Below are 25,534 nucleotides of genomic sequence, written 5' to 3'. Positions count from 1 at the left end.
TTTCCAGCCGGTAGCGAATGCTCGAATTAAATTCACTAAAAAAGTCTTTTAGCATAAGTTAGGAACAACGTTTTTCCTAAATGACAAAGTCGCTATATTTCACCACTAGTTAGAAAATCGTATTTTTTAAGTCCGAAACGAAACTGGCCCGATGAATTTTGAATCCGGTTCCGATCTGAATCCCAGAACAGGCTGGGCTGTCCGTAAAAATATTTCCATAATAATGTTGACGTGACTGACGTTTATAATCGAACGTGACTCAATTTCTGTTGTTATTTTAAGAATTTCTGATTTTCGGAGCGTCAAAAAACTAGAGCGGCCCGGCAATATATTGACAAAATCAAAAGACAATAAATTTTCTATCCGAAATCGGAAACTCCATTTCAACTTTTCAGTTGATCAAGCATTCAACAATTTTCCAAATAATGTTTTTTCTTCATACTTTATGGGGAAATACCCTTCTACGCAATGCATGCCCACACTTAGCCCCATCGCGTTCATTATTATTATTATTGTATCCTCTGCACACTGAACACGAAATACATAAACTCGCAATTCAATCACATTTTTATCCTTCATCAAGTTCATGTGGGTGTGGGTGGTTTGTCGCATGAATTCGATACAGCAACTGTGCAAACAGAGAGAAGAAAAAAACAACGACAACGGACGTTGTATATAATTTTCGAAAAGCGTCAAATTTCAGAGTTATTGCTATGCTGTTTTTCCAAGCGAGTTTTTCCATCGTCTTAAATAAAATTGACGAAATCGATTCACCGACATACCGATGATAATGAAAAATGATGCGGATTAGATATAATTGCCTAGGTGCCTGCGGGTTCAATTTTTTTTTTTTAGAATTTTTTGTTGATATTGATTGACACGGGTAAGGGTATCAAATTACCGGTGTCCAATCGAGTAACGAAATATAAATTGAATCAATGTTATATGTATACAACACTGATCTACACGAGACTCTACAGTACTGTACAAAGACTAGCTGAATTTATAAAAATAGAAAATCCAGTACATGCACGTGAATCAATTGTCTTTCAAGGATATCATTCATATCTAAAAGCACATAAATTGTGTGACAAACAAATATAATTAGAAAAAGTCCATTAAATTGAACTAAGCATAGATGTTTACACAGACCGTCTGTGTATAATTTGTATAGAGGACACAATACAGAGGCGAATCTCGGATCAAATCGTGCGCAACGTCTCCGATATCTCAGAAATTTCGGAACCGATTTTGATAAACTTTTTTTTCCCTGAAAGGTAAAAAGTAATAAATTTTGAGTCATTTTTCGTTGTATTCTCTAGAAGCTTTTCCGGTTTTCGACAATATCTTCCGCCCCATATTGGACTCAGGTAAACAAAAGTTTATCAAAATCGGTACAGTAGTTCATATCGAAGATACGATCTTTAGTGATGTTCTCCACGAAATACAATTTTTCTGTCGTTTATTCGATCGTAATAGGTGTGATATCCTGTCAAATAAACCTTTTGTTTATCAGTTACCAACAGCGAGTTGTGATAACGACGACAAAAGAAGCGATGTAACTAATTCGACTTTCTGCTGTACAATGTTCAAAATAATAAAGTAAAATATTTTGTATCAAAAGAATAAAGCCTGGAACACGTCAGAAAGGTGTGGCAAAAAGGGTCTTATTGTCTTTAAAATTCATTCAAACCGAGATCTGAGTTTAGATTTGTCAGGGTGTGATGATCAAATTAATGATCTCGAAACACAGATCTAATGATCCTTCGTTCCTTTCTCGGTCATCATTCAAATTACCCTCCTGTCGCCTCCAGAACCTATCTAGATATGTGATTAACTCAAACGGGAACAAATCTGACTATCTCGATGAATTTCTAATGGCTCCTCTGCAACCGAAACGCAACGAAAACCTGTTTTCTCTGATCGCTACTGGTCTTTGCAGTGACACCCATGGGTGTCATGATGAAAGTTTCGTTGAAGTGTAAATTTGATACTCAATTTATCTACTCGAATAATTCCGTGCGCCAGAATGTCAAAATGAGTTCATTTAAAAAATCCTTATGTCCTCTGGCATGACATTGAAACCTACCCTGTTTTCACTTGGGGTTGAACACCGTTTTTCAGAGCATATTTAACGTGTGCCAAAGAATTCAACTGGGTGCAAAAATTTCTTTCTGAACGAAATTAACAAAACAAAAATGTCATCCTTCATTGATAAAGACACTAAATTGAATATTCCACGAATATTTGCTTGAATTAAAACAAAATCAACAGAAGAATTTAAAAAAAACTAATTTCTCACAAGAGAACAATTGTGCCAGATAATTTTGTCTGTGTTGCCGATATGCAAGGACTATAAAAGGCATTTATTGAACCGTCTACGTCTACATAATATACAATAGTCTCTGGTCAATTGTACGTGAAAAAACAAAAGGAGAAACGAAATGCCTTTATATACTATTACGTTCGTACAACACAGAAAACGTTAATCCTACACTTTAGTCCCTGGCTTATCGATTTTCTTGTATGCTAACCGGTATATCATTAAGATATGCCATGAAGTATAATCTACGATATAACCGACGTTACCGTTACATTATTGCTTCATATTATATTGAAATCATACAATCAGCAGAGAAAGAAGAAGAAGAAAAAACAACAACAAAAGAACACCCCGTGTGTTACAAGTCATAATAACAAATTATTTTCAGTTTTATTTCTGTATTGTTCCTACCTTGTAAACTTTGATATCAAACCACCTCTCTCTCACAGCGAATTGATGCTTTTGATTTGACTACTGCTCCCATTTATAACATTTTCCATAATTCATGCGTCGATACACGCGTAGGTGGGTGGGTGGGTTCCTGGTGATGGAAACATCGTCATTTATGTTTACAGTTCGTAGTGTATACAATGTAGTACATACATAATAAGCCACTACGGTGATTTTATTTAATCGAGCTATACCTTTCGGTTTTCCATTTAAATTTATTTAGTTTGGGTTTTTTTTCCTCTTATTTATTTATATAAAGGGAAAAGAAATATCGTCGTATTTCGTCGGGTCATTGTTTATAATTAAAATATGAATTTGTATTTGGAACGTGATAGATACACACCAGTCGTATCTCTACGCTTTCGTATTTCATTCGCTTTATTTTTAGATTTATTATTTTGATATTTCCATTTCTTGGAAAAGTTTTTTTTTTCTTTTAATTTATAGTCTCAATTATTTAGTGAGCTTACGGTCTATTAAGCTTTTTATTTCCATTCACCGATGTGTAGGTCGACGCTAAAAATATAATTTTGCTTCAACGAGAGAGAAAAACCATTTTATGAATGGCTCAGTGAATCGTGAATGGTGGTATGGCTTATGTTGGTTGTTTTTATTACCAAAAATTCTCGGTAAACTTGTTGTATAGGCTGTTACGGAAAATTAAATTTCGACCTTCGTATCATTTTTACAAGCCCATTTACGCTCAAATTTACGCTATTTAATGAATGAAAAGTGTATGGCAATTTAAGTAAAAAATGCGTCCTCTGAATAAATGGAAAATGTCTTTCGAACCTTGCGCTTTTATGGGTATGGACATTATGGGCATTATAATCGCAAGCAATGGGCCATAATCTGGGCGTTTTCATGAAACGTGGGTGAAACTTACAGGAGGCCTTGGTCTGAGTGGTTGAAACAAGAATTTTGTATCTGAACTGAATGACGCAATCATGTTCAACAACTACTTTTTACCACCAAAATCTTTGTCTGATTGTTGAGACATAGACGCGAGTGTGTCAGTCTGCATATTTTATGGGCTTTTTAATGGTATGTTAAGAGGCATCGATGCTTTGCTGAAAAGCATACATTTGGGCGATTTTTAAATACTGGATTTTAGGTTACTTTTGATGAGATCTTTCCATCAGAATACTTTTTCAAAAATATGGGACCGCAATAACGACCACGAATGTGTTAGCTTTCAACAGAAGATAGAATCGGTTGTAGCAGTTTGACCAGTTTCGAGAAAACTGAGCAGTTTATGCTCACGTTTCTCAGAGACTGTCACAAATAATTCTAGAAGAAAGATCTTTATTTGATTATATAGAAAAATACAAACAAAGTGTGCTGCCCTCTTAGAAAAGGTTGCTAGGCTACACAGCACATCCATCAATAATTGCATTACAAAATATTTACATCAAATGTGAAATTCAACCAACGTTTTCGCCAATGACTAGGTACATACCATATATGTGGCTTTTCATAATCTGAATTGTACATCAGTAAACATCTGAAATTACTTCATTTTTGCTCGTCTTGTTGGTCGAGTTGGATAGGCGCTGGATTTATAAACCAGAGGTTGCTAGTTCAAGCCCAGCTGTGGACATTATGAGCAAAAATGCTTACACTTCAGATTTTGATGTCTAGTATGTTTCAGTGCTTTGGTTTCACTAAATAAAAATTTGTTGGTTTTACACCAGAGTTCATAGGAACTCATATTTCTCGTAAAATATCCTCCGTAATCGGAGACGAATCAGAAATATATAAATTAAAGTTAATTAATGAAAGAACAAGTTAAGACAACCACTTTCATTGAAGACAACTCTGAGTTGATCACGAAGGCGGTGACACACAATTGCGTCAACGGCTGCAAAGTTTATATGTAAAATGGAACTTAACAAAAACAAAATTATGAATTTTAGAGAAAAATATTTTCTTCAAGTTGATTTCTCACACTATCTGTTTATAAAATTTGGTGTCACCCGCCTTCGTGGTTGTCTTAACATATTCTTTCAGAACTTTGATTTAAAGTAGGTAACACATTCGTGGTCGTTATAGATTGTGGATTTGAGCACTACTTTACAGGACAGTCAATGACTGACGCTGCCGGCAAGTCGGTCTTTTATCACTTCACGCGAACAGATCGAAAATTTGAATTTCCGCGCAAATGATTTTGATTTTTGAATCTATCACGGTCGTAAAATGAAAGCAAAATAAAATGATCGAGTCTGGTTTTTGACAATTGAATTTCAATTGTCAAAAACCAGACTCGATCATTTTATTTTGCTTCCACCTTACATTTTTCGAAAGGGATTCTGATGAAAAGATATCATCAAATATGAAAAATGTAGGCTACAATTTTAGCTAATACGACGATTTTTGTCGAATAAAGTTTGTGTAATCGCAATGAATGTACATACCAGGTATGGCCGATTCTTTAAAATCTGTCGATTTATCTTGAACACGATTGTTTTTGTCAAAAGAATATGAAACTGAGTGCGTTAGAATTGGTTTTTCAAATCGTTATTTCCTCCGAGGTAACCATTGGGTAATCGGGCTGTGGATGGGCTTTTTTTTTCTACGACGCTTTTTGGACTAAGATTTTTCCTCATTAAAAAAACGATTTATGGCTCCAAAAGCATTCAGATCGACCAGAAATTCATTTTTTAATAGTGGGAAATGACTTGGATAGTTTCACAGCACTGCTTCAGGAGCAATGGTGTGATAGTTTCGATGAATTTTTGCGTGTTGCACATTTTTCCACAGACGGAAATCACGATACGATACAGAATCTGTTACTTCCTTAGAGTAATTATACCTAGAGAGGTATTTCGTACGATAAAATGTGGTCCCGACATCAGTTTGTATAAGATTCACATTTCGTACAATTTTACGTAGTGCTTTTACTAACACATGTAGGCGTTGATAATTTTGATAGTTGTCAGTTTTGTATTTTCTAAATCGCGTACCTTTATTTTGAAATTTTGTTTGAAATCATTCGCAATAATAATAATTATTATGGTGCAAATGTGATTTATTACGGGATGCCTAAGTAAAGGAGTCAAGGGCAATGCCTGTTCATTTTTCCGGTGATTTTATGCGCTTAATAAAAAATTGCGCGAGTTGCATCTGTTTGTTGATTTGTAGTTTTCCTTCAAGAGACCGATTGCCCAACTAATTTGCTGCATAAAACAACACAGGTCAATTTCTATTATTTTCGTTGTGGTAAACCTGTTAAACACAATGTGTTTGTTGATATCAGTTCATATCAGTGGTATGTAAAAGGTTCACATTTTAAAAAGAATCCTTCTCGCAGGCACATTTAAATTTTTTGCGCTAATTTGCCCACCAATTTAGTAGGGAAAAACCCACACTATCAAATATTACGTATTTCATGTCGGGACCACAAATTTTACGTAATTCTGTTCGTAATTTCCTCTCTAGGTATAATTACTCTAAGGTTACTTCGTTTGAAAAATCTGTCATTTGTTTTGACAGCGATTTTATAAAAAAAAGTCCACGTTAGTTAGACTTCATCGTTTATTTTTGTCGATGATGTTGTCGATAACAGATAATGTAGCCTCCGTAAAAGTGTTATAACAATGACATGCATTATATTATGAATCTTCTATCACAGCATCTATCACAACCAAGCACTAGGTTGTAGATGCTATGCTCACAGCAATTTTGAATTCTCATTTCAACGTCACATAAAAGTAACAGTTTACTGGTACGAAGATGACAAAACTCTTAATGTCACCCTTTTCTATTTACAGGGTGTCTTTTCGTAGAATCTTTGTGCTTGGAAAACATCGAATGGTGTTTTGATGGTATGGCTGAACAAAAAAACCTTTTCTGACTCGAAAAGATCATTATTAATTCCCCCGCAAAATCGAACCATTTCAGATTATGCTTTCGGTAAATGTCTTCCAAAATATGGAACTGAATCAGAACAAGATGAATTGGAACGTGAGCCACTCAATGAAGAACAATCACATATCCTGTCGACGATGCTGGAAGAACTTCAAGGGGCTGGATTAGGATGGGACCATTTGTTCGTACAATGTCGTATGCAAGGAGCATTGTTCTCACTGTAAGTTGACGATGGTGCAGAACGTGATCCCAGCCGATCAATAGATTGAATAAGTTTTACTTTTCAATTTAAACATTCCAGACGGAACAGTGTTCCCATGCCACCGAATTTGTGCGCCAATCTGGCACCGGATCCACAAGTTCTGGATCCACAAAGTCCACTGGCATTTGTCCGATTTCAGCCACCGGATGATGCATACGCGGACGAAGTATACTTTCCGCCGGATAAAAAGGGATTCGACGACAGACTTTTTTTGCAACCATTAAAATCTATACAACCTCAGAAGAAACTCACCTCACACCGACTGTACGGGAGTCCATTCAGTCCTTTTGACAATGCAGCTGTACCATATAAACGCTCCGACTATCTGGAGAATGCAGTTCCCAGCGAAGAGATTGAGAATCGCATCAAAGACATCAAAAATCGCATTGAGCTTAGGAAAATGTTGGCTGAGTATGAATCGGGACAATTGAAGCCGCCGATCTATTATCAGCAAGACATTTTCGAGAACAGTGCCAATGAAGAACCGGCCGTGGAAGATTACTTACTGCCGAATATGAAACGAATGCCTGGACAATTTGATGCGGTAAGTGTAGAGCCTCTAAAACGATCAACTCAGTAAACCATATTCATCGATTTCTCTTACAACAGATTGACGACGACGACTTTCAGGATGATCCATTACTTGACGGGTCGCCGAAAACCTCATTCCGTGAAATGTCCAGAGAACTGCATATACCAAAAGTTGATTTAAACCATCATAGCATCAAGTCCCATAAACATTCAGACCCGAAGCTACAAGACGCCGAGGAGACGAATGAGTTACCACTGGAGCCATTAAAACTGAATGCCATGCGATACTTTGACGAATCGAACAACATTCTACCCGATGAATCTGGTGTGTATACGGAAGGAGGGTTGGTCTATCTTTCCGATTCCAAAAAACATCAATCAAAGGGTGAGTGAACACATCTCCATCCTCATCCCATTCGGAATTTTGTGACGAGATAAAATGTGGTTTCAGTTGACCGCAAAGCAGAAGCCCGAAATCTACTATCCAATATGCTGGGTTTCACTAGGCATGAAAGATTAGACGTTAAAAAACCTGGTCCTCCGGCTGCACCTCCACCATCATCTCAATCACCGCATGAAACACCGAAACTACAGGAAAATGTAGATGAAAAACAGGAGATTAACAAAGAGGTTTTGCCGACACACATCAAGGGTGGGTGTCTTTGTTTGCGTACTGAGTATTATGGGGAGGTGAATTGAAAAACTTGTCGTTCCAATTTTTCACAGATGATCACTCGCCTAAAACCAAGAAAGTCTTGCATACCGACAATGACCATGGACCTCATTCTGTAGACACTGATTACACCCATGTCATATTGAAATCATCGTAAGATTTGCCATAAAATGTACTTTATGTCCCAAAAATGACCCAAAATGATCAATTTGAAATAGCGTTGACGACTGGAACCACGGACGCCGGATTGTTGCAGCCTTAGCTGATATGCTCAACATGCAAAACTATTTCACATTTTCGAATTTGGCTCGGCATGAAATTACGTTCCGTGTCGAAGAGAATCCGGAAAAGAAAACCGCTGCTGATGTTGCTCGAGCTATCAATGATAATCGCTTCAAGAACAACCTGTCCCGTCGTCTCGGTGTCAATGTACTGCGTGCAGGAGTTGGAGACAAGACCAAGGAGCTAGATTCAGCTATCTATTCGAAACGAGAATTCGCCGAAGAAGGACCCAATGTCACGCATGTGTTGGTTTATATGGTAGCCGGTGCCGGTTTGGCGGCTGGCGTTGTGATTGTTATGACACTGTTGTTGATTCGGCGTCACGATAAGAAACTCGATAAACTTGGTGGACTGCAAAAAGGATTGATTGCCACAGAAGCGAGCAGCAAGGATTATCAGGAACTGTGTCGTGCTCGCATGGCGGGTAAGGGAAACGATAGTCCTTCTGCTGGTCGAATGACATCTATTTCTAAAGATAACGAGAAGGCACCGTCATCACGATCCAGCACATCGTCATGGTCTGAGGAACCAGCGCTAACGAATATGGACATTTCAACTGGACACATGGTTTTGGTAAGATGTTTGTGATAGATCTGTACACAGAAGTGAGTGTAAATGTTGTCGTTGTCTCCTTGCAGTCGTACATGGAATCACATCTGAAGAATAAAGGCCGACTACAACGCGAGTGGGAAGCGCTACAACGTTATGAAGCTGAACCAAGCTCAAGAGATACAGCCATTCAACCCCAATGCGAACCATTAAATCGACCTACAGCTCCGTTACCATACGATCACTCTCGAGTAGTCATCAATCACTTGGCGAATGCTGAAGGATTGGACTATGTAAGACAGAACTTTTCTGAATGTTGAAGACTCCAAATCACCCCCAAAAATTTTCTTATTTTTGACATAAAGGTGAATGCATCAACGATAACCGATCACGATCCCCGAGCTCCAGCGTATGTTGCCGCTCAAGGTCCACTTCCATCGACTCTGGCACATTTCTGGCAAATGGTATGGGAACAGGGCGCTGTTGTCATTGTGGCTTTGTGTAAGCTTCAAGAAAATGGAGAAATTGCTTGCGCAAGATATTGGCCGGAAGAGGGAGCTGAAGTGTATCACATCTATGAAGTACGTTGGACGATTTCTTTACAATATTTAGACGAAACAAAACTAAAAAAAAAATCATTTTCCCCAACAGGTTAATCTTGTCAGCGAGCACATATGGTGCGAAGACTACCTAGTACGATCATTTTACCTAAAGAATCTACGTACCGGCGAAACTCGAACCGTTACCCAATTCCATTTCCTATCATGGCCTGCCGGTTCGGTTCCGATAGCCGCCAAAGCACTGTTGGAATTTAGACGTAAAGTTAATAAATCGTATCGCGGACGATCATGTCCCATTGTTGTGCACAGCAGCAATGGTGCCGGTCGAACTGGTGCATACATTCTGTTGGATTTGGTGTTAGCTAGAATGAATAAGGGAGCGAGAGAAATTGACATTGCGGCAACGCTTGAACATCTGAGAGATCAACGATCCGGTCTGGTGGCAACGAGACAACAATTCGAGTTCGTATTGATGGCGGTGGCTGAAGAGGTACGTTGTCATTCAAAAAATAGTTGTTTCGTTATTTGAGGGAAGAGGAATTTTTGGGTAATTTAGGGTTCGAGTCGTGAATTTGTGTAGCCGTCAGATGATTTAGAAGGGGAGAAGTGGAGGGGAAAAGTTATACTTCCTTCAAATTTGAGATAATTTAGAATTTCTTTGGTTAGAGGGTGTCGAAAAATCCGTAAAATAGTGCGGCGCCATTTGCAAACTGCCCCTTAGAAACATCATAGGTATTTCGGTATTCTATTGCTCTAGTTTGGAATGCTAATTTATGCTAAATTCATTGTATTTCTGATGATTCAGTACACTCTTAAGTATGTCCTTGTGCTTCTCACAAAATCTATTACTTCAATTAATTTCAACATGACATCGGGGAATCTGGCACACACGATCATAGTATGCGTCCTTTTACTACATGTAACGAAAAGTCATGACTCAATTTGAATCAATTTGAATGGTGTGCCAGATTACCCCACGCCTTTCAATATGTAGGTTCTGTAAAAGGCAGCTCGGATTACTTCGCTTAATTTTCTGCCGAGGGATTTTCCTCAGATTTTCTTTGGATTCCTTTGATTTTATAGAATTATTTGTCAATTTCAAGGGATTCTCAAGCATATTTACACGATTCTTTAGGATTTTGCTTTCATTTTGAAGGATTTTCGTTGATTTTTAAGGATTTTCTTTCGAAGGAAGAAAGGATCTTCTATGCTTATCTGCCCTGGTTTTCTGCTTTTCCGTCGATAACAGACTTCCAGGCCTGGATTCCTCAAATTTTTCAAATTGGTTCTTCAATTGTAGACCTTATCATGGACTGTTTTTGGAAATAGAATTAGATTTTCCCATATTTTCCTAAATTTCTCCACATTTTTCCATAGGGTAAGCGTACCAATCCTCGGACAATAGTGAGACCTTGGGCACATATTGTCCTTTCATTTACAAACAATTTTTATGAATGAGAAAGCAATAAGTGCAAGAGATTTGAAAAAATTAAGGAAAATTTAGAAAAATGAAGGAAAGTTTGGAAAAAGTCAGAAAAATGTGGGAAAAAATGTTTAAAAAAATATCTAAAAATGTCCCTGGGCCTTTGGGAGCCCAATCCAAAAGTCATATGTCTGAATTGACTCTGTATTGTTTAATATATCATCTGCTTTGGTCAGGTTCACGCCATTCTAAAGGCCCTGCCAGCTAACACCCAAAACGAGAAACGCGAGCTTGACAATGAAGCTGTTAAGGAACAGGAACCGGAAAAAGATACAACGGACAAAACTGATGATACAACGGAAAAAAAGACAACTGCAGAAACGACAAAGGAAAAATAATTTTTTTTATTTTAAAAGAATTTTAGAAGACATACGGGCGGTCGGGTAAGTTAAGTTTTTAGCTTCTTTTTGTTTTTTGTTTTTTTTCGTATAAAGTCTCGAGCTCATAAGTTTTCATTTCCATAGTTTTATTGAACAACCGTTGATTGAATTGAACAAATTGGAATTGATTAAAAAAAATGAACAAAAAATTAAACAAAAAAAAGTAAAAAAGTTGAACCAGAAAACTTATGGAATCGAGACAGTGGTTTTCTTTCGCAATTTTTGTTTATTAATTGAAATTCATTTGATCGCCCTGGATTATTTTGCTTTAATTTTTCACACTTATTTCTCAAACATTTTCAAAACCAAAAATTAAATCTAAAATCAATTGAAAGTTGGCGTCAATTCTGATTATTATAAATAAATATTAAAGAAAAGAAATTAAATTAAAAACAAAATTTGAAATTAAAAAAAAAGTTTTATGCGAGGAAAACAATTCGTTTACATTTTCAAAATATAAAAACTTAAAAAAACAAAAATTAAAATCTGAATATCTTTGGACAGAAAAAATTACCTAAATTTACTGTAACTAACTGAGAATAATAAAAAAGGAGTACCAACCATGAATCCATCAACGTCACAAATATTTTCTGATGCAATTCTCTCTTTAGCGTTTTACGATGTTGAATGCAACATCAATAACTTGGTATAAATTCTACATACCCCAATGTATGAGGAATGCGAACTGACTGTTGTGTCATTTGACATTGTTCCAGCCAACGCTAGATGGACCAATTTGATGAAAATATTTGTGTGTTGTTCACATAACATATATATTTATCCCGACCGAAAGAAACCGAGCAAAATCATATGATCGAGAGACTAGGAGTGTTTAATTTTAGTGAACAAAATTTCATTTGTCGAAAAGCAACTTGATTTTCATTTTAAGATTTTTTTCGGTTCAAATTTTTTCTTTTTATGAAATTTTTATTCAATTGATCACAAGTGTACCTCTTGAAAATAAAACAAAAGAAAATTTATTCTGGGAAAATTAAACGGGAATGAAACAATCATAGGACAATGGCATGCTATCATGAATAAAACCGAACTGATGTGTAAAGAGATGAATACAGGAATTTTTACGATTTTATTTTCATTTCGATTTCAATTCATATTTTATAAGGACCACTGGGCTTGTTCAAAGAGTTTAAGAGAATTTGCTTACCAATTTTAGGACTTTGGGTTAGCTTCAGTTAAAAGACGAAAGTGGAATTTGTCCATAAAGCTCGCTGCGCTTTTTTTCCAATTTATCAGAGGTTCACAACGTTGAATGATGAAAATTTGTAAAAATTTCCTTCGTTTATACAAAAAAAATCTAAAAGCTCTGAGGGCACTGCTCGAATGCCCATAGTCATTAATAATTTACAGAAATTTTCAATCTTCATAATTCCATTTGGTGACCAAAAAAATTAACTGAATTTTTCAGTTAGTGTCCTGTTAGGGGATTCTAAGAACAGAAAAAATGTCTTTCATATGAAAGTTTAGAAACAAATTCCCCTAAACCAAGAGACCAAGAATCCCTACAGGTTTTGCATACCAGTCAAATCTTTCAACTTATTTATCCAAAAAATATTTGTGGCAACTTATGGTCACATGAATCGTCAATTCTGTTCGTCGAAAAAGTATGTTACTTTACTGTTCGGGATTTCTGATTTTCCAAGCGTGAGTTTGCGAAACGAGCCGTAAAAAATGAAGTTGGACACCAAATAAAACCACTGGAAAAAGTCACCATTTCTCCAAAGTTCATGCAAATTTCTTTTATCGAAAACTATCAATTTTTCGTCAAAGTTACGTTCGATCATTTTGTCAATTTTCGAAAATGAAAATTGTTGAATGGAAGTTCGAACTCTGTCATATCTTTCTGATTTCCATTTTTTTTGTTTATTTAAATTTTCTTTGAAATTTATGATTTCGATTAAAACATTGCCAATGCTAATTTACACAGTGACAGTCGACATACGTTTCATTGAAAAACCTATTAAGGGTAAAAGTATTTAAAATCGATATATTTATGCAGAGAAGATAGAGAAAGGAAAATTTATTTTTTATTAACAAAAGAAAAGAGAATCAAACACACAACCCTAAATAATAATATAATTTTCATCACGACTATTTTCAACGAAAAATATATTTTTCTACAATATTAAAATATTCGTTTTTAAAGGTCAAGATTTATATTTACCCAGACATCAACAATGAATCAAATCAAATCAAATATCCTCCTACATGTACACATCTTAAAAATCCATACTTATCATAATAACAAAAAATAACCAAAGAAAAAAACCCAAATATTTTATGCAAAACATCCCTTTTTACGCACCTAATCAGCCTGTTTGTATAGGACTTTAGAATCCCTGAACATTGAATTTTGATTTGAAAATAAATTTTGCCATTAAATGAAACACACAAAAATATTATACGAACAAAGACTAAAAATTATTAAAGAAAGACAAAAAAAAACAATTTTGCATTAACTAAGAAAATTATATAAATATTATTATGCTAAAAGCTAAACAAATGGAAAGTGTAAGTTTAAAAAAACTTAAAAAACAAAAAACTATTTCTGACATAACAAATTATATATAAATGTTAAAAAATAAACAAAAACAAAAAATATTTTATTGATGGTGGAACTATATATATATAATGAAAACAAAAAGTAAAAAAACGACGACTGAGTTTTTCAAAATGAAAATCGCAACAAAAATATTTTTTTGTTATTTTTGTAATTTTCTTTTTGAACAATAAATTTATGTTCTTCTGAGCAGCTACATGTGAATAATTAATTATGTTGATTTTATGCTGAAGCTCGGAGCAGGTCAGGTCGACTCGAACCTGATATTTAAATTAACTGGAACTTATGGTGAGCCGATTTTTTTACATTTTTTTTTGAATTTGACATGACATAGTGGAACGCCTATAGTAAGGTCAGATCAATCTGTTAGCTATATAATACCATACTCTGACTCGAAGCCTACTTTAAGGATTTTAAATTAGTAAAAACTGTCAAAAATTATTAAAATAATTAAAAGTTACCAAAATTTACATAAAATTAACAAAAAATTACTCATTTTTGATAAATTTTAGTAATTTTTTGTAATTTTTAGAATTTTTGGTAATTTTTTTAGACTTTTTTGTAAATTAACTTGGTTAACTTGTAAGTTAATTTGTTAATTCAAAGTAATTCTAAAATCCCTAAAATAGGCTCCGTGGCTGACCAGAAAGATGGCCAGATATCTATTTGAAACAATGCCTTTTTTTGGAAAATAAATTTCCTGAAATTGAAATATTTTCCTAAAATTTGATAAAATTCTCAAAATTTTGCTAGATGTTATATCAAAAATAAAATTTGTAGAACTTTTTGGGAAATCTTGGAAATTTTTACAATTTATTTTAGAGAATTTGAAACTTGATTTTCCAAAAATAGGCTCTGATTTTGGTTCATCTGGTTAACGCAATATATAGAAAACAATTTGTGAAATTATTTTCAGAGGAGGTGAAAAGTTTACAATTACAATCCAATAATTGGATTCCAATTAATGTCGCTCATTCCACAAGCGAAGTCCACATTATAATGTTTACATATACAATATACATACGCAAATCTCATAACATTGTCAAACTCCAAAAAAAAATTTTTTCCACGGAAACAGACTTTGAAATGTTTTAGTTCAAATATGTCCTAAGTTTCAGGGAAGAACCTGATCTGTTCCAGGCTTTCATTAAAAATTTTCATGAAATGTTTATCAAACAAAATTTTAACTAAAAAAATTATATTTTTTATTAAAAAAAAACAACAACAAAAACTTTGAAAATGTCTTAAAAAACCTCTCCCAAGGATAGATGTTAGTTGATTTAGTTACTAAAACTAATATGACGCAATGAAAATAAAAAATAAAAAATTATAAAAAAAATATTCTTGTCATTCCTCTTTAAAATATCGTTAAATTGAAATTTTAAAAATATATTTACACCAACAAACATACAAGGAAAATTACCTTCAATAAAGCTCAAATTGAAAGAATCAACAGCACATGCATACAGCTTCAAAAGAGTATTATTACCAAGTCAATTTTGAATTGTTTTTTTGGTTGACCAAATCATTTAAAATCACTCTCAAAGTTATTAAAAACTGAAACATATTATGGCTTATATCAATAGAACTTAACTGAAAGGAAATACACAGTTTATGAAATGGAATTATAAAAATATATTTTTGTGTATAAATGTGCATAATTTACTACCTATATAATAATACAAAAAAGAAAAAGAAAAATTTAAATTAAAAAAGAAGACAAAAAAAATTATCAAAAAACTATCTTAACAAAAAGTAAAAAACTATATTTGAATGAATAAAAAGAAATTAAAAATTATTATTATAAAATATTCAAAGTTTAACGAATCAGATTTATCAAAAAAGATGAAGAATTATGGAAAAAATAACATCACAATATACTAATTATTAAATGAAAAACATAAAAAAAAACCAAAACAACTTAATAATATACTTAAATATATAAATATATTTGACTTACCTTATTATGTACTATGGCAAACAAATAAAGAAATTATTGATTATTGATTGTTGTGGATATATAAATGAACATTTATGTTGTGAAATTTAATATTTGGAACACGAGATAAGCAAAACATTAAAAAAAAAGAAACAAAAATTATTCTCCGGTAAATATATATTAAGATAAAACTATGGAAATATCCGGCATTTTTATCATTCCTTTCCATCACACGTTCCAGACAAAGGTAAAAAAAATACAATTATCGTTGAGGATGTAATGGAATGTCTTTGCCGTTTAGACATATGAATTGTTGTCAGGTCGCTTAAAATGACTTGCCTTTGCTTAAATATTCCATATAAGAATGAACTTGAAAGAAACTAGTAGAAATACCTAAGGAAATACTTTCAGTGACCAGTCAGTAGGGAACGTCAGATGTTTGGTGTTTCGAACGATAAATCCAAACGAAAACTCTAACGCAAACGGAAACGGTAAGTTTGATAGGGCCACTTAAAAATAGTTCTCAGGAGGTTAAGTAATAAGGTGTAGCGTTTTGCAGTCTTTTTTTTAAATTTTTTTAAGGCCTGCGGGTAGGCTCGATGCAGAATGGTCCACTGATTACGAAAATAAAAAAATAAAAATTTAAAGTTCGAAGCTCTCACCGACTTTTTGGTCACAGAGCCATAGTGAGAGCAGTTCTGCCGACTGTGTTGAAACTTTGTTAAGTGTATATGATAACTACTCGTAGAGACTGTGGCTTCAATTTGGCATACTTTAAAATTTTTAAAAATTCGACTCACCGATGAAACATTACAAAAAGTGTTCCCGACCATGACTTTTCCAGAAATTTTTTGGAGATGCAATTTAATACCTTCATACCTACCTTAGTTAGATAAATAACCCAAAACATCCATGAAACATGTCCCTTTAGCAGGACCGTTGCAGAATAGTTATTGATGTGTATTATAAGTCTTTAGTTTTTGAAATCCCCTTTCCCTATGGTCAAGTTTTAATTCCCATATATTTACCATTGTTTGTACGGTTTTGTGAAACCCGTTCTCTTTGTATCTTTTTTACCTCTTTTATGCACAGCCCCTAATGGCAACGAAACTTTTATTTTTCGTCAATGAGTTAACCGACGAAATTTAGGTTTTTTTAAGAACGCTCGCATGTATGTTATCGACAACCACGACAAAAATAAATGATGAAGTCTGCATAATGTGTACTTTTACATAGCAAAATATTTGTTGAAATTTAATGATAGATTTTACATGACTCTGTTGAAATTACTTAAATCGGATCAAGTAGTGGATTAGGATAGTCTATATCCTAATGATATACGTGTCCGAAGTAAGAAACAATGCAACACGACGTCACGATCAGAAACTTGATAGACCAAAAAGGATTAATTGCAACAGACCAGACACGTAAGTATGCAAGATTGGCAGAAGCAGTGTCGTGCTTATATAAATTAAAGTTCTGCATTAACATATCAACCTATATTCTGTGACGCATTACTCAGCAGAAGTTATTCTTTTGATATCATACATATTACATACATCAAACCGCAACTTTTCAATATTGTAATCGTAATTTAAACAAGTTATTTTAAGTGCTGTGACTCCTACTGCATAATTAAATGGAATTTACAATTTCGGTCAAATAATTCCTGCTAAATAATAGCATTTTATGTATACAACCATCGTCATTGAATCAAAATAATTAAATTTACACTCAATGTGAACTTATCAATGAGCTCATACCGACACAATACAATGAAATCATTTGTACATATGATTCCAAACAACACAACAAGTGTATAAGATGTGTTATAAGACGCTGGGATCGTGCTAATATTGAATTGGAATTCTATTTTTGAATTCTTGTTGGATTTTTGTGGACATTGTTTTCCATTATTTATCAACCTACAGAAGCGACCGGAAAAGAAATGTTCGACCTACTTTACGTATTCCGAGTCGCTGAATAGTTATTTATGCTACCGAGTGATCAATGCTTTTTTACAACGCAGGTGAGAAAATAACTACTTTCTCTCATTTGAGAAATAGTTATTTGTTCAACGAGTGAAGAAACGTTGGAAATTGCATTGCTTGAGTGTTGTTTTCTACCGAGAAAATGCAATTTTTGACTTTTTTCCCGAGTTAAGCTCAAAGTTTTTCGCAACAAAGGCTTCCAAAGTTTCAACAGAGGGAAGAAAATGACTATTCCTTGGGCACACGATGTGTTATGTCGCAATCGGCCTGCGATCTCGCTCGGATGACAATCTACACGTCTAGTGCCTAAAAAAGCAGCACTTATCACTCGGTGCCATTGAGTCACATATAGATGTGAAGATCGTTCGTCACTCGAAAACACAGATCGAGTGTGACAAATTGTGTGCCTAAAATGCATTTATCTGAGACATACAAAGTTTGTCTCAAAAAGGCAACGACAGTTTCACTTTTCGTCACTGAGTTGTCAAAACAGAATAATTTTTTTGGTGCGTTCTCTGCGGACATTACTACTACGCAGAACCATAATAACACCGGAAAAAAAAGAAGAAATTAATTTGAAAGCAAACATTATGTTAGGGCTCATAAAAATAACTGGTTTTCTATCGTATCGTATCATCTTCTTTTAGTTTATGCGCACGCATTATACTTAGACCTTTACTCTTTCGTATAACATATTTGGGGGCTATCAATGATGGTATTATACATCACTGCACTCACTTTGTCCATATTTATAAATAAATTTTTGAAAACAAACAACGCCTCTTACACACCAAAATACATTTTTAATTCGAAATAAAATCTTTTTTTGTGATACAAAAATTAATTAATTTTCTTAATTAAGTTAGGCGAATATAAAAAAAAAATTAAAAAAAAATTCTTTGTTAAATACTTTGTCACTTGATGGTATTGTTTACATTGTGGTTTGTAGCACAGCATTCATACCGAAAGAGAAACAAATCGATGCACCGACCAGTTTTACTTATTTAAATTAATTGCTCCTGCCCAAGGCGTTCGTAACGCAAAAGGCATGAATTATGCCACCGATCCATAGTCCAACGATACACAGGATTATGTTAACAATTGCATCACATCCCAGTCCTCGTTCCAGGAAAACTGCAACGGGCGGCAACAACACACACAAGATAATCGAAACGACACGGTCTACCATTTTTTTTTAAAGAATTGTTTTTGACTCGGCGATCTATACGACGTCTTACAACCTTCCACTATGGAATCGAAATGACGAATATATGTTTCTGGTGCTTTGTTCTGGTGGATAAGGTGTGGTACACTTGTTAGTAGATAGCGCATATAGTGCTCATTTCTCTGTTTTGAGTGTAAAAAACCGAAATTGAATTGTTGGTATTAGACGCGTGTTAGTCATCATCATCACCATCATCATCATCGCTATAAATACAGAGCTAATAAATGTCGTTTAGGTTTCTTCGTCGTATGAATGATCCATTTGAATGTATTTTTTATGAGAGTTAATAGACGCGCTGCTATCATTTCATTTTTGATCGTTACATTTTATATACATGAAAGACGTATAAATCGGCTGATGACGCGATCAAAGTATTTTCTTGGTGAGCGTGAGGAACGATAAAATGTTTAGATTTATTCATCAGTAACGTACGAAAAAATGTCTTATGTAACTCATACAGATCATTGAACCGTACAAATTTTGTCCATGATTGTGTGAAAATTCGCGGATTGTCTCCGTGTGTTCATTGTGAGAAAATTCATCTCTGCTTCTCGTTATTTTACCTAGAGAAGATGCGTTAGCCAGGAAAAATTCAACTAGAATAAATGTTCGCATGAGGGCTAACCTGGAATTTTATATACTAAGGTGATGTGCAGGATCAAAGCACCATAGAGTAATAAATTACGACAGTGTACCAGTTCTACACTGTTTCACTGTTAATGTAAATATTACTCTATTTGACATCATATGCTAATTGCTACACTAGGTTAGTGACTAAGAGCTAACATAGTTCTTCAGATTCCCACATAAATGAATGAACGAAACATTTCACGTTTGTTCCAAATCACTGTAAACCCACACTCAGTTCCGGACTGGCCCTATGGGTGTTCGGGCGATTCCCGAAGGGCCTTTTGATTTTTGTATGGATAAATGACGACGATGGGCTTTTTGAAAAATTTCTCCATACAACGCCCGAAGGGCTTTTTTGAGCCAGTCCGACACTGCCCACACTTTGACAACACGAACGACGACGATTTCATCCACAGAGATGAACATAACCTAAACGCATGTTACCCAATTTCTTTGTAAATTTTTCGCTACAATTTTTGACAACCTGTGAGTTGATGTTGCCTTCTGTGGATGAAATTTGACATTTCGAAATGACCTTTGGAACATACCCATACTATCGAAAAATATCAAGTATGCCTCCATTTAATTAAAGTGCATTCACGCAGCTGCCAAATGGAATACTTTTCGAAAATATTATGAAGAGTTCGGCGAGTGTGTCTAAAATTTGAATTTCAAGTGAACGATTCGATGAAAAAGTGAACCGAAAAGTAAATTTCAACGCTTCCTCGTAAGAAAATGACGCTGCGTTATAGTCAGTACCCTATTTAGAGTACCACTCATGCTTGAAGTGCGTTGGTGGTACTCTAAATAGGATACTGAAACTTAACAGTTTGTCACCTTGCACTGACTGGATTTTTTAAAGTTTTTGCGAGGCTTCTTTAATTGAGAAAAAGAACCCTTTAAAGATCCTTTGTCACGAAATTTCCCTCTTTTCGATAAGAAGTCATTATAGCACTTGCCATCTAATGGTATTAGTTCCTCATCTTGGATTTCATAATACCCGAAGGTGCGAAACCTGAGATTGGTATAGAATCCCTAAGGATATGTTCACCAGTCTCAGGCGAACTGCGTTTTGATGTCATCCATAAAATTTCTTCCCAAAGATTACAGCCTTGAATGATTCTACTGATGATTCGTAATCTAGTCTTAAGTAATGGAAGAAGACACATATTACCTGCTGTTAACAATTCACGCCGTAAGTGCGGTCGAAATTCAAAATGGAAAGTGCGGAGGTCTTTCTAACGTAGCGTCATTTTCATACAATGAAGCGTTGAAATGTATTTTTCGGTTCACTTTTTCACCGAATCGTTCACTCAAAATTCAAATTTTAGGCACACTTACGGCGTGAATTAGACAAGCGATTAGAAACGCCGATCTCAACTGATAATAGACTGTTATGATCAGAGCGAGAAAACCGAAGACTAGTTATTATAACTTGCCTTGGGGTACTTGTCAACGTATTTGCTTCTCTTTCAACGTGGTACGTTGAGAGCGAGAGGACAGAAGACCAGTTTAATTTTAACTTGCCTTGGGTACTTGTCAAAATATCTTCTTCTCTTTCATCATAACACTCTATACAATGTTTCTTGATTCTTCTGAAAGAGCAGCGAGAAAGAGACATCTATTTCCCAATACTGAAACTAATAAGTGAATTCAAGCGATTCCAGCCCACGATAATGTAAACCATGTTTTCTGACAGATTTCTCACTTTTGACAGTTAGTGTACGCTTGTAAACCACCGAATAACACGACACCAAGAAAATATAAATACGAAATTTTGCTTATCAGAAAATCCCCCAAATCAATCCAACTTTCGACAGAACTATTACGATGAACACCGACGATCTGTTATCATTCAAAGAGTACTCACCAACAAAAGATAACTACAGCAACAGCGGACGCGCTGAAATAAATATAAATTCACCGAACAGGACAATGAATCCGTACAGCGATCAACACCTAGAGGGTTTGATTGACGACATGTCGACCAGTGTACGTGTTCTGGAGCGTGAAGAAGATGTGCGACAAAATGGTAATCCAGTGCTGATTTCCCAGACCGATTTTCGGTTCATTTGATTTACAAACAATAATTTTTCTCAGATGGAGATCAGGCCACAAACGAGAAGCAGGTCTACTCCTTCTTCAGCATCGAGTATTATCAACAATTCTTCAATGTTGACACATCCATGGTAATAGAGAGAATTGTTAGTTCAGTGATACCGAGAAAGGCACCGCCCAGCTATCTCAAACAACATATTGGTCTCAATCCGGATCTGTATGGTCCGTTCTGGATTGTCGTTACGCTGGTAAGCTCTCAAGTTATTGACATCTGAAGCCATGAAATGCACAGACTTTCTTCTCTCTCTCTCTCTCTCTCTCTGGCAGATCTTCTCGATTGCCATCAGTGGAAACGTTGCCAGCTACATTCAATATGCGAACGACAGTAATCCGTGGCATTACAATTTCCATTTGGTTTCGATTGCTGCCACTACCATCATAATGTACGTTTGCATTGTTCCATTGAGTTTATGGGGTGCATTCAAATGGTTCGTTCGGCCAACCGATCCCGATCTCGAAACTGAGGTGAATTTACACGAATTATTGCAGCCGAAATTACAAAATTGTAAAAAACATTTTCTCTCCAGAGTCCATACACGCCCAGTCTCTTGACGTTGATCTGTGTGTACGGCTACTCTCTAGCGATCTACATTCCAGTTTCAATTCTTTGGGTCATTCAATTATCGCTATTGCAATGGTTACTCGTAATAACGGCCACCTTTTTGTCCGGTTCCGTATTGGTACTGGTATTGACGCCAGCATTGCGTGTGACCAGAGTCTCGCTTATATTGGCCGCCGTCATTGTCGGAGCTCATTTCCTATTAGCCACCGGATTTATGTTGTATTTCTTCCACGTTCCGGAATCATTAACTACTGCACCCATTCCAGTTGTCATCCCCGCAGCCCCGTAAGAAAATGGGGTCGTTATGTACATAAATGTAACTGGTCTGTGTTTGAAATCGATGGTGAAATAAAATTTATTTATTAGACAATTAATCGGTTGAATTTCTACCTGTGCGCTCTTGTAATTGAATTTAGACATAAGGATTAAGACTCGAAACATGTCCGGAATCCTTTGATCTGAACTTGAATTTCAGATCAACACGGTAATATTTGAATCTGAGCTGACCTGACCCGAATTTATCTGATATCTGAGTATCAGTAAAAGTTCAGAATAAGTTAAGTCAAACAGGTTGGGATTATTCAGGTGTGCAAGAAATCTGACCTGAACTTTAACTGATTTTCAGATTTCAGGTACATTCAGGTCAGGTAAAAATTTTTAATTCAGATTTTAAACAGACTCGGATTGAGCTTCGCGTATAAGGTCGACCTCACCTGTTCCGAAGATTACGGGTTAGAATTGGGTAGGAGAAACAATGAAAATGAGACTCTGAAAAAACCTCTGAACATTCGTTCCATCCGAAACAATAGATCACAGACCAAAAAAAGAAGGGCTAGGGCATCCTTGAAGATGTCACCGGCGATAATTCGCGATGATTTAATTTTTTCAATCTGGGGGATAATTCCCCAGGGGAAAATACATTTCGCCATGGACTAAATAGCGAGGAGTGCCGCATTTGACATTTAGTTCTTTTACGGCAACCCTCGGTATATTTACTTATTTATTATTTCACGATATTTCTGTATATTTACCGTGGCGAGAAGATCTTGTAAAAGGAACAGGGGAGTTTGTTGAGAAGAACATAAAGTTAGCGAACGAAGTCATCAACGCTGCCAGTAGCACAATCAAGGATTCTTCCAATATAGGCAACAACGTTGTTGGAGCGGATGCAACACTGCCAACCAGACCATCAACAGAGTGGAGTGAGTCTTTGAATGGAAGATTGAAGTTTTGAATAAAATACACAGATTTTTTTATAAAATTAATTTTGTTTACAAAGTACGACCCCAAATGGACCTAATTTTGTCAGCCGCCTAAAATGTGCTGGAGGCCGTTTCCAGTCTCGACGAAAATAAGTATGTGCATTGTGCAAGGTGTTCTGCAGCAGGAACTACATGGGTACCGACAATTCTGATCAAAAGAATTTCGCCAAACAGTGTAAAATCCAAAATATAGGGCCGCCATTTTGTAATTTTCTTACATTACGTTTCGAAGCTTAGACGAACTTATAAAAAATCAGTGCATTTTAGAGACATGCCGTAAAACAATTTTTTGTTTGGAATAATGTATTACGTCGATTAAAAATAACTTGTCAAAACTTCAATCTTCCATTTGGGCAAAGATATTGTTTAAAGCGGAAGTGATCAAGTAATTACTGGTACATTTTCGACATAACAAAAAGCAAACGTATCTTGGTGTAATCATCGATAGTAGTACTCGGATCATTTCGTATTTGACCGTACCTGAACGTTTTCCAAGGTCATATCGAAATGTCAAATTTTATACACAGAAGACAACTTAACCCAACTTGTTGACGAAAATCGTAACGAAAAATTTACAAAGAAATTTGTTGACGTTTAGGTTATGTTCATCTTTGTTGATGAAATCGTCGTCGTTCGTGTTGTCAAAGTTCGTGTTTACAGTTATTTGGAACGAACCAACGCACTGTCAGCGGACTTTGACGTCACTCAAATTGTCAGATGCAGTATATTTAAAAACCTGATGTGAACATTGCAATAAATCTGTTACGTACTTCGATTTCGGTAGCTTCTGAAACAATAGACATTTTCATTAACGGTACTTGTCAACGTAACCACACTTAATTTTCCGTCAAGTAGTCCTTAACCTCAATCAATTGACGTTAACTGCGTTCAATTTACTGATTTTTATATGAAAATCGTTCGTTCAATTCATTCGACATTTTTCGACATGTCTGACAGTTGGGATCGTGTCTGACGTTTACAAGGTCATGAAAATGATCTATATTTTATGATGTTGGCTTTGCTTCGGGGTGAAAACTGAAAATCACATCTGTTGGTCAAAACAACCCCTAACTAGTATGTGATTAGTTATTCAATACTATCTCTAGCCAAACTCTCAGCTCTCTGTGTCAAATTCAAAGTTTATTTCTTTGTATTCTACAAACACTATTCTACATTTTGACTGACTACGCTGCAATATACATGTAAATTCCAAAGGTTACTTGATTCTTTCGACACCTTAATAAAAGTAGTCTGTTTGCTAGAGAGAGTATTGTTTTGAGTAAAGGGTCATTACTTATCAATCGGCCAAATGATGGAAATAGTAAATAATACTTTTTGTGTGCAAAGTTAAAAGTTCTTTTTTTTAGTTAAGAGCAAGTGATTTTTATAAAGTTTTCACTGATTGATTCTTAAGTCATTAACGTAGATCGTTGAAAGAAATTAAACAACTCCTCGATGTGTTTAATCAGTGCCGAATAAAGCTGTAAAGACTGAATGTCTAAATCTCTTTTTTAAACGTTGTATGAATATCCAGACATGATTGTAAATATTTTTAAAACAAACAAAGTACCCCGATCTATCTATCTAACTTTTTGTGTGCAGTTTAACTTCAATGAGTTCATATTCTGTCGCTATCAATTTTATATAAGAAAGGGGGACGGTTTAAGGCTGCATTTTTCATTTTTTAGCGTATTTACTTACGGCGTACTTACAAACAGTGTTTCCGTCTCCTTGTCTTGCAGTAGCCAATATTCAAGTTTTACCGCTGGCGACTTAGTAACTCAGGAGCGCTACCTATTTGTGAAATTATGTATTACTCGAATCTGTCGTCCCAGCTGCTAAAGTAGAACTTACATTGTAACCTCCCTC

At 35.2% G+C, this 25,534-nt stretch overlaps 2 protein-coding genes across 2 annotated transcripts in view; both read left to right on the top strand.

The window, feature by feature from the left end:
* The window catches only part of LOC119070727 (receptor-type tyrosine-protein phosphatase-like N), a 31,482-nt gene extending 19,959 nt beyond the window's left edge, over positions 1 to 11,523 (top strand). The window contains exons 3-13 of the mRNA XM_037175183.1: positions 6,544 to 6,597; positions 6,674 to 6,860; positions 6,942 to 7,446; positions 7,512 to 7,818; positions 7,885 to 8,085; positions 8,160 to 8,259; positions 8,325 to 8,961; positions 9,027 to 9,230; positions 9,303 to 9,518; positions 9,589 to 9,987; positions 11,157 to 11,523. Of these exons, the coding sequence (XP_037031078.1) occupies positions 6,544 to 6,597; positions 6,674 to 6,860; positions 6,942 to 7,446; positions 7,512 to 7,818; positions 7,885 to 8,085; positions 8,160 to 8,259; positions 8,325 to 8,961; positions 9,027 to 9,230; positions 9,303 to 9,518; positions 9,589 to 9,987; positions 11,157 to 11,318 (2,972 nt within the window). The 3' untranslated portion in view covers positions 11,319 to 11,523. The remainder of the gene's footprint in view (positions 1 to 6,543; positions 6,598 to 6,673; positions 6,861 to 6,941; positions 7,447 to 7,511; positions 7,819 to 7,884; positions 8,086 to 8,159; positions 8,260 to 8,324; positions 8,962 to 9,026; positions 9,231 to 9,302; positions 9,519 to 9,588; positions 9,988 to 11,156) is intronic.
* Positions 11,524 to 21,434: 9,911 nt separating this feature from the next.
* Positions 21,435 to 22,777, top strand: LOC119070729 (protein YIPF1). The gene is made up of 4 exons (XM_037175185.1): positions 21,435 to 21,755; positions 21,824 to 22,029; positions 22,109 to 22,306; positions 22,369 to 22,777. Exons 1-4 carry the CDS (start codon positions 21,554 to 21,556, stop codon positions 22,690 to 22,692), a joined length of 930 nt encoding a protein of 309 aa, XP_037031080.1. The 5' UTR covers positions 21,435 to 21,553; the 3' UTR covers positions 22,693 to 22,777.
* The last annotated feature ends 2,757 nt before the right edge of the window (positions 22,778 to 25,534 follow it).

The sequence above is a fragment of the Bradysia coprophila genome, assembly GCF_014529535.1.
Source record: "Bradysia coprophila strain Holo2 chromosome IV unlocalized genomic scaffold, BU_Bcop_v1 contig_106, whole genome shotgun sequence".
Lineage (NCBI taxonomy): Eukaryota > Metazoa > Arthropoda > Insecta > Diptera > Sciaridae > Bradysia > Bradysia coprophila.
Note: the sequence above shows the minus strand (reverse complement) of the source record. Positions and strands in the feature narration are given on the sequence as shown.

Bases quoted from the DNA above. Each gene is read 5' to 3' on its own strand.
- LOC119070729 (XM_037175185.1), top strand. From the start codon at position 21,554: ATGAACACCGACGATCTGTTATCATTCAAAGAGTACTCACCAACAAAA. The intron at 22,030-22,108 runs GTAAGCTCTCAA...TCTCTCTGGCAG, and splicing joins TCTGGATTGTCGTTACGCTG to ATCTTCTCGATTGCCATCAG. The intron at 22,307-22,368 runs GTGAATTTACAC...TTTTCTCTCCAG, and splicing joins ATCCCGATCTCGAAACTGAG to AGTCCATACACGCCCAGTCT.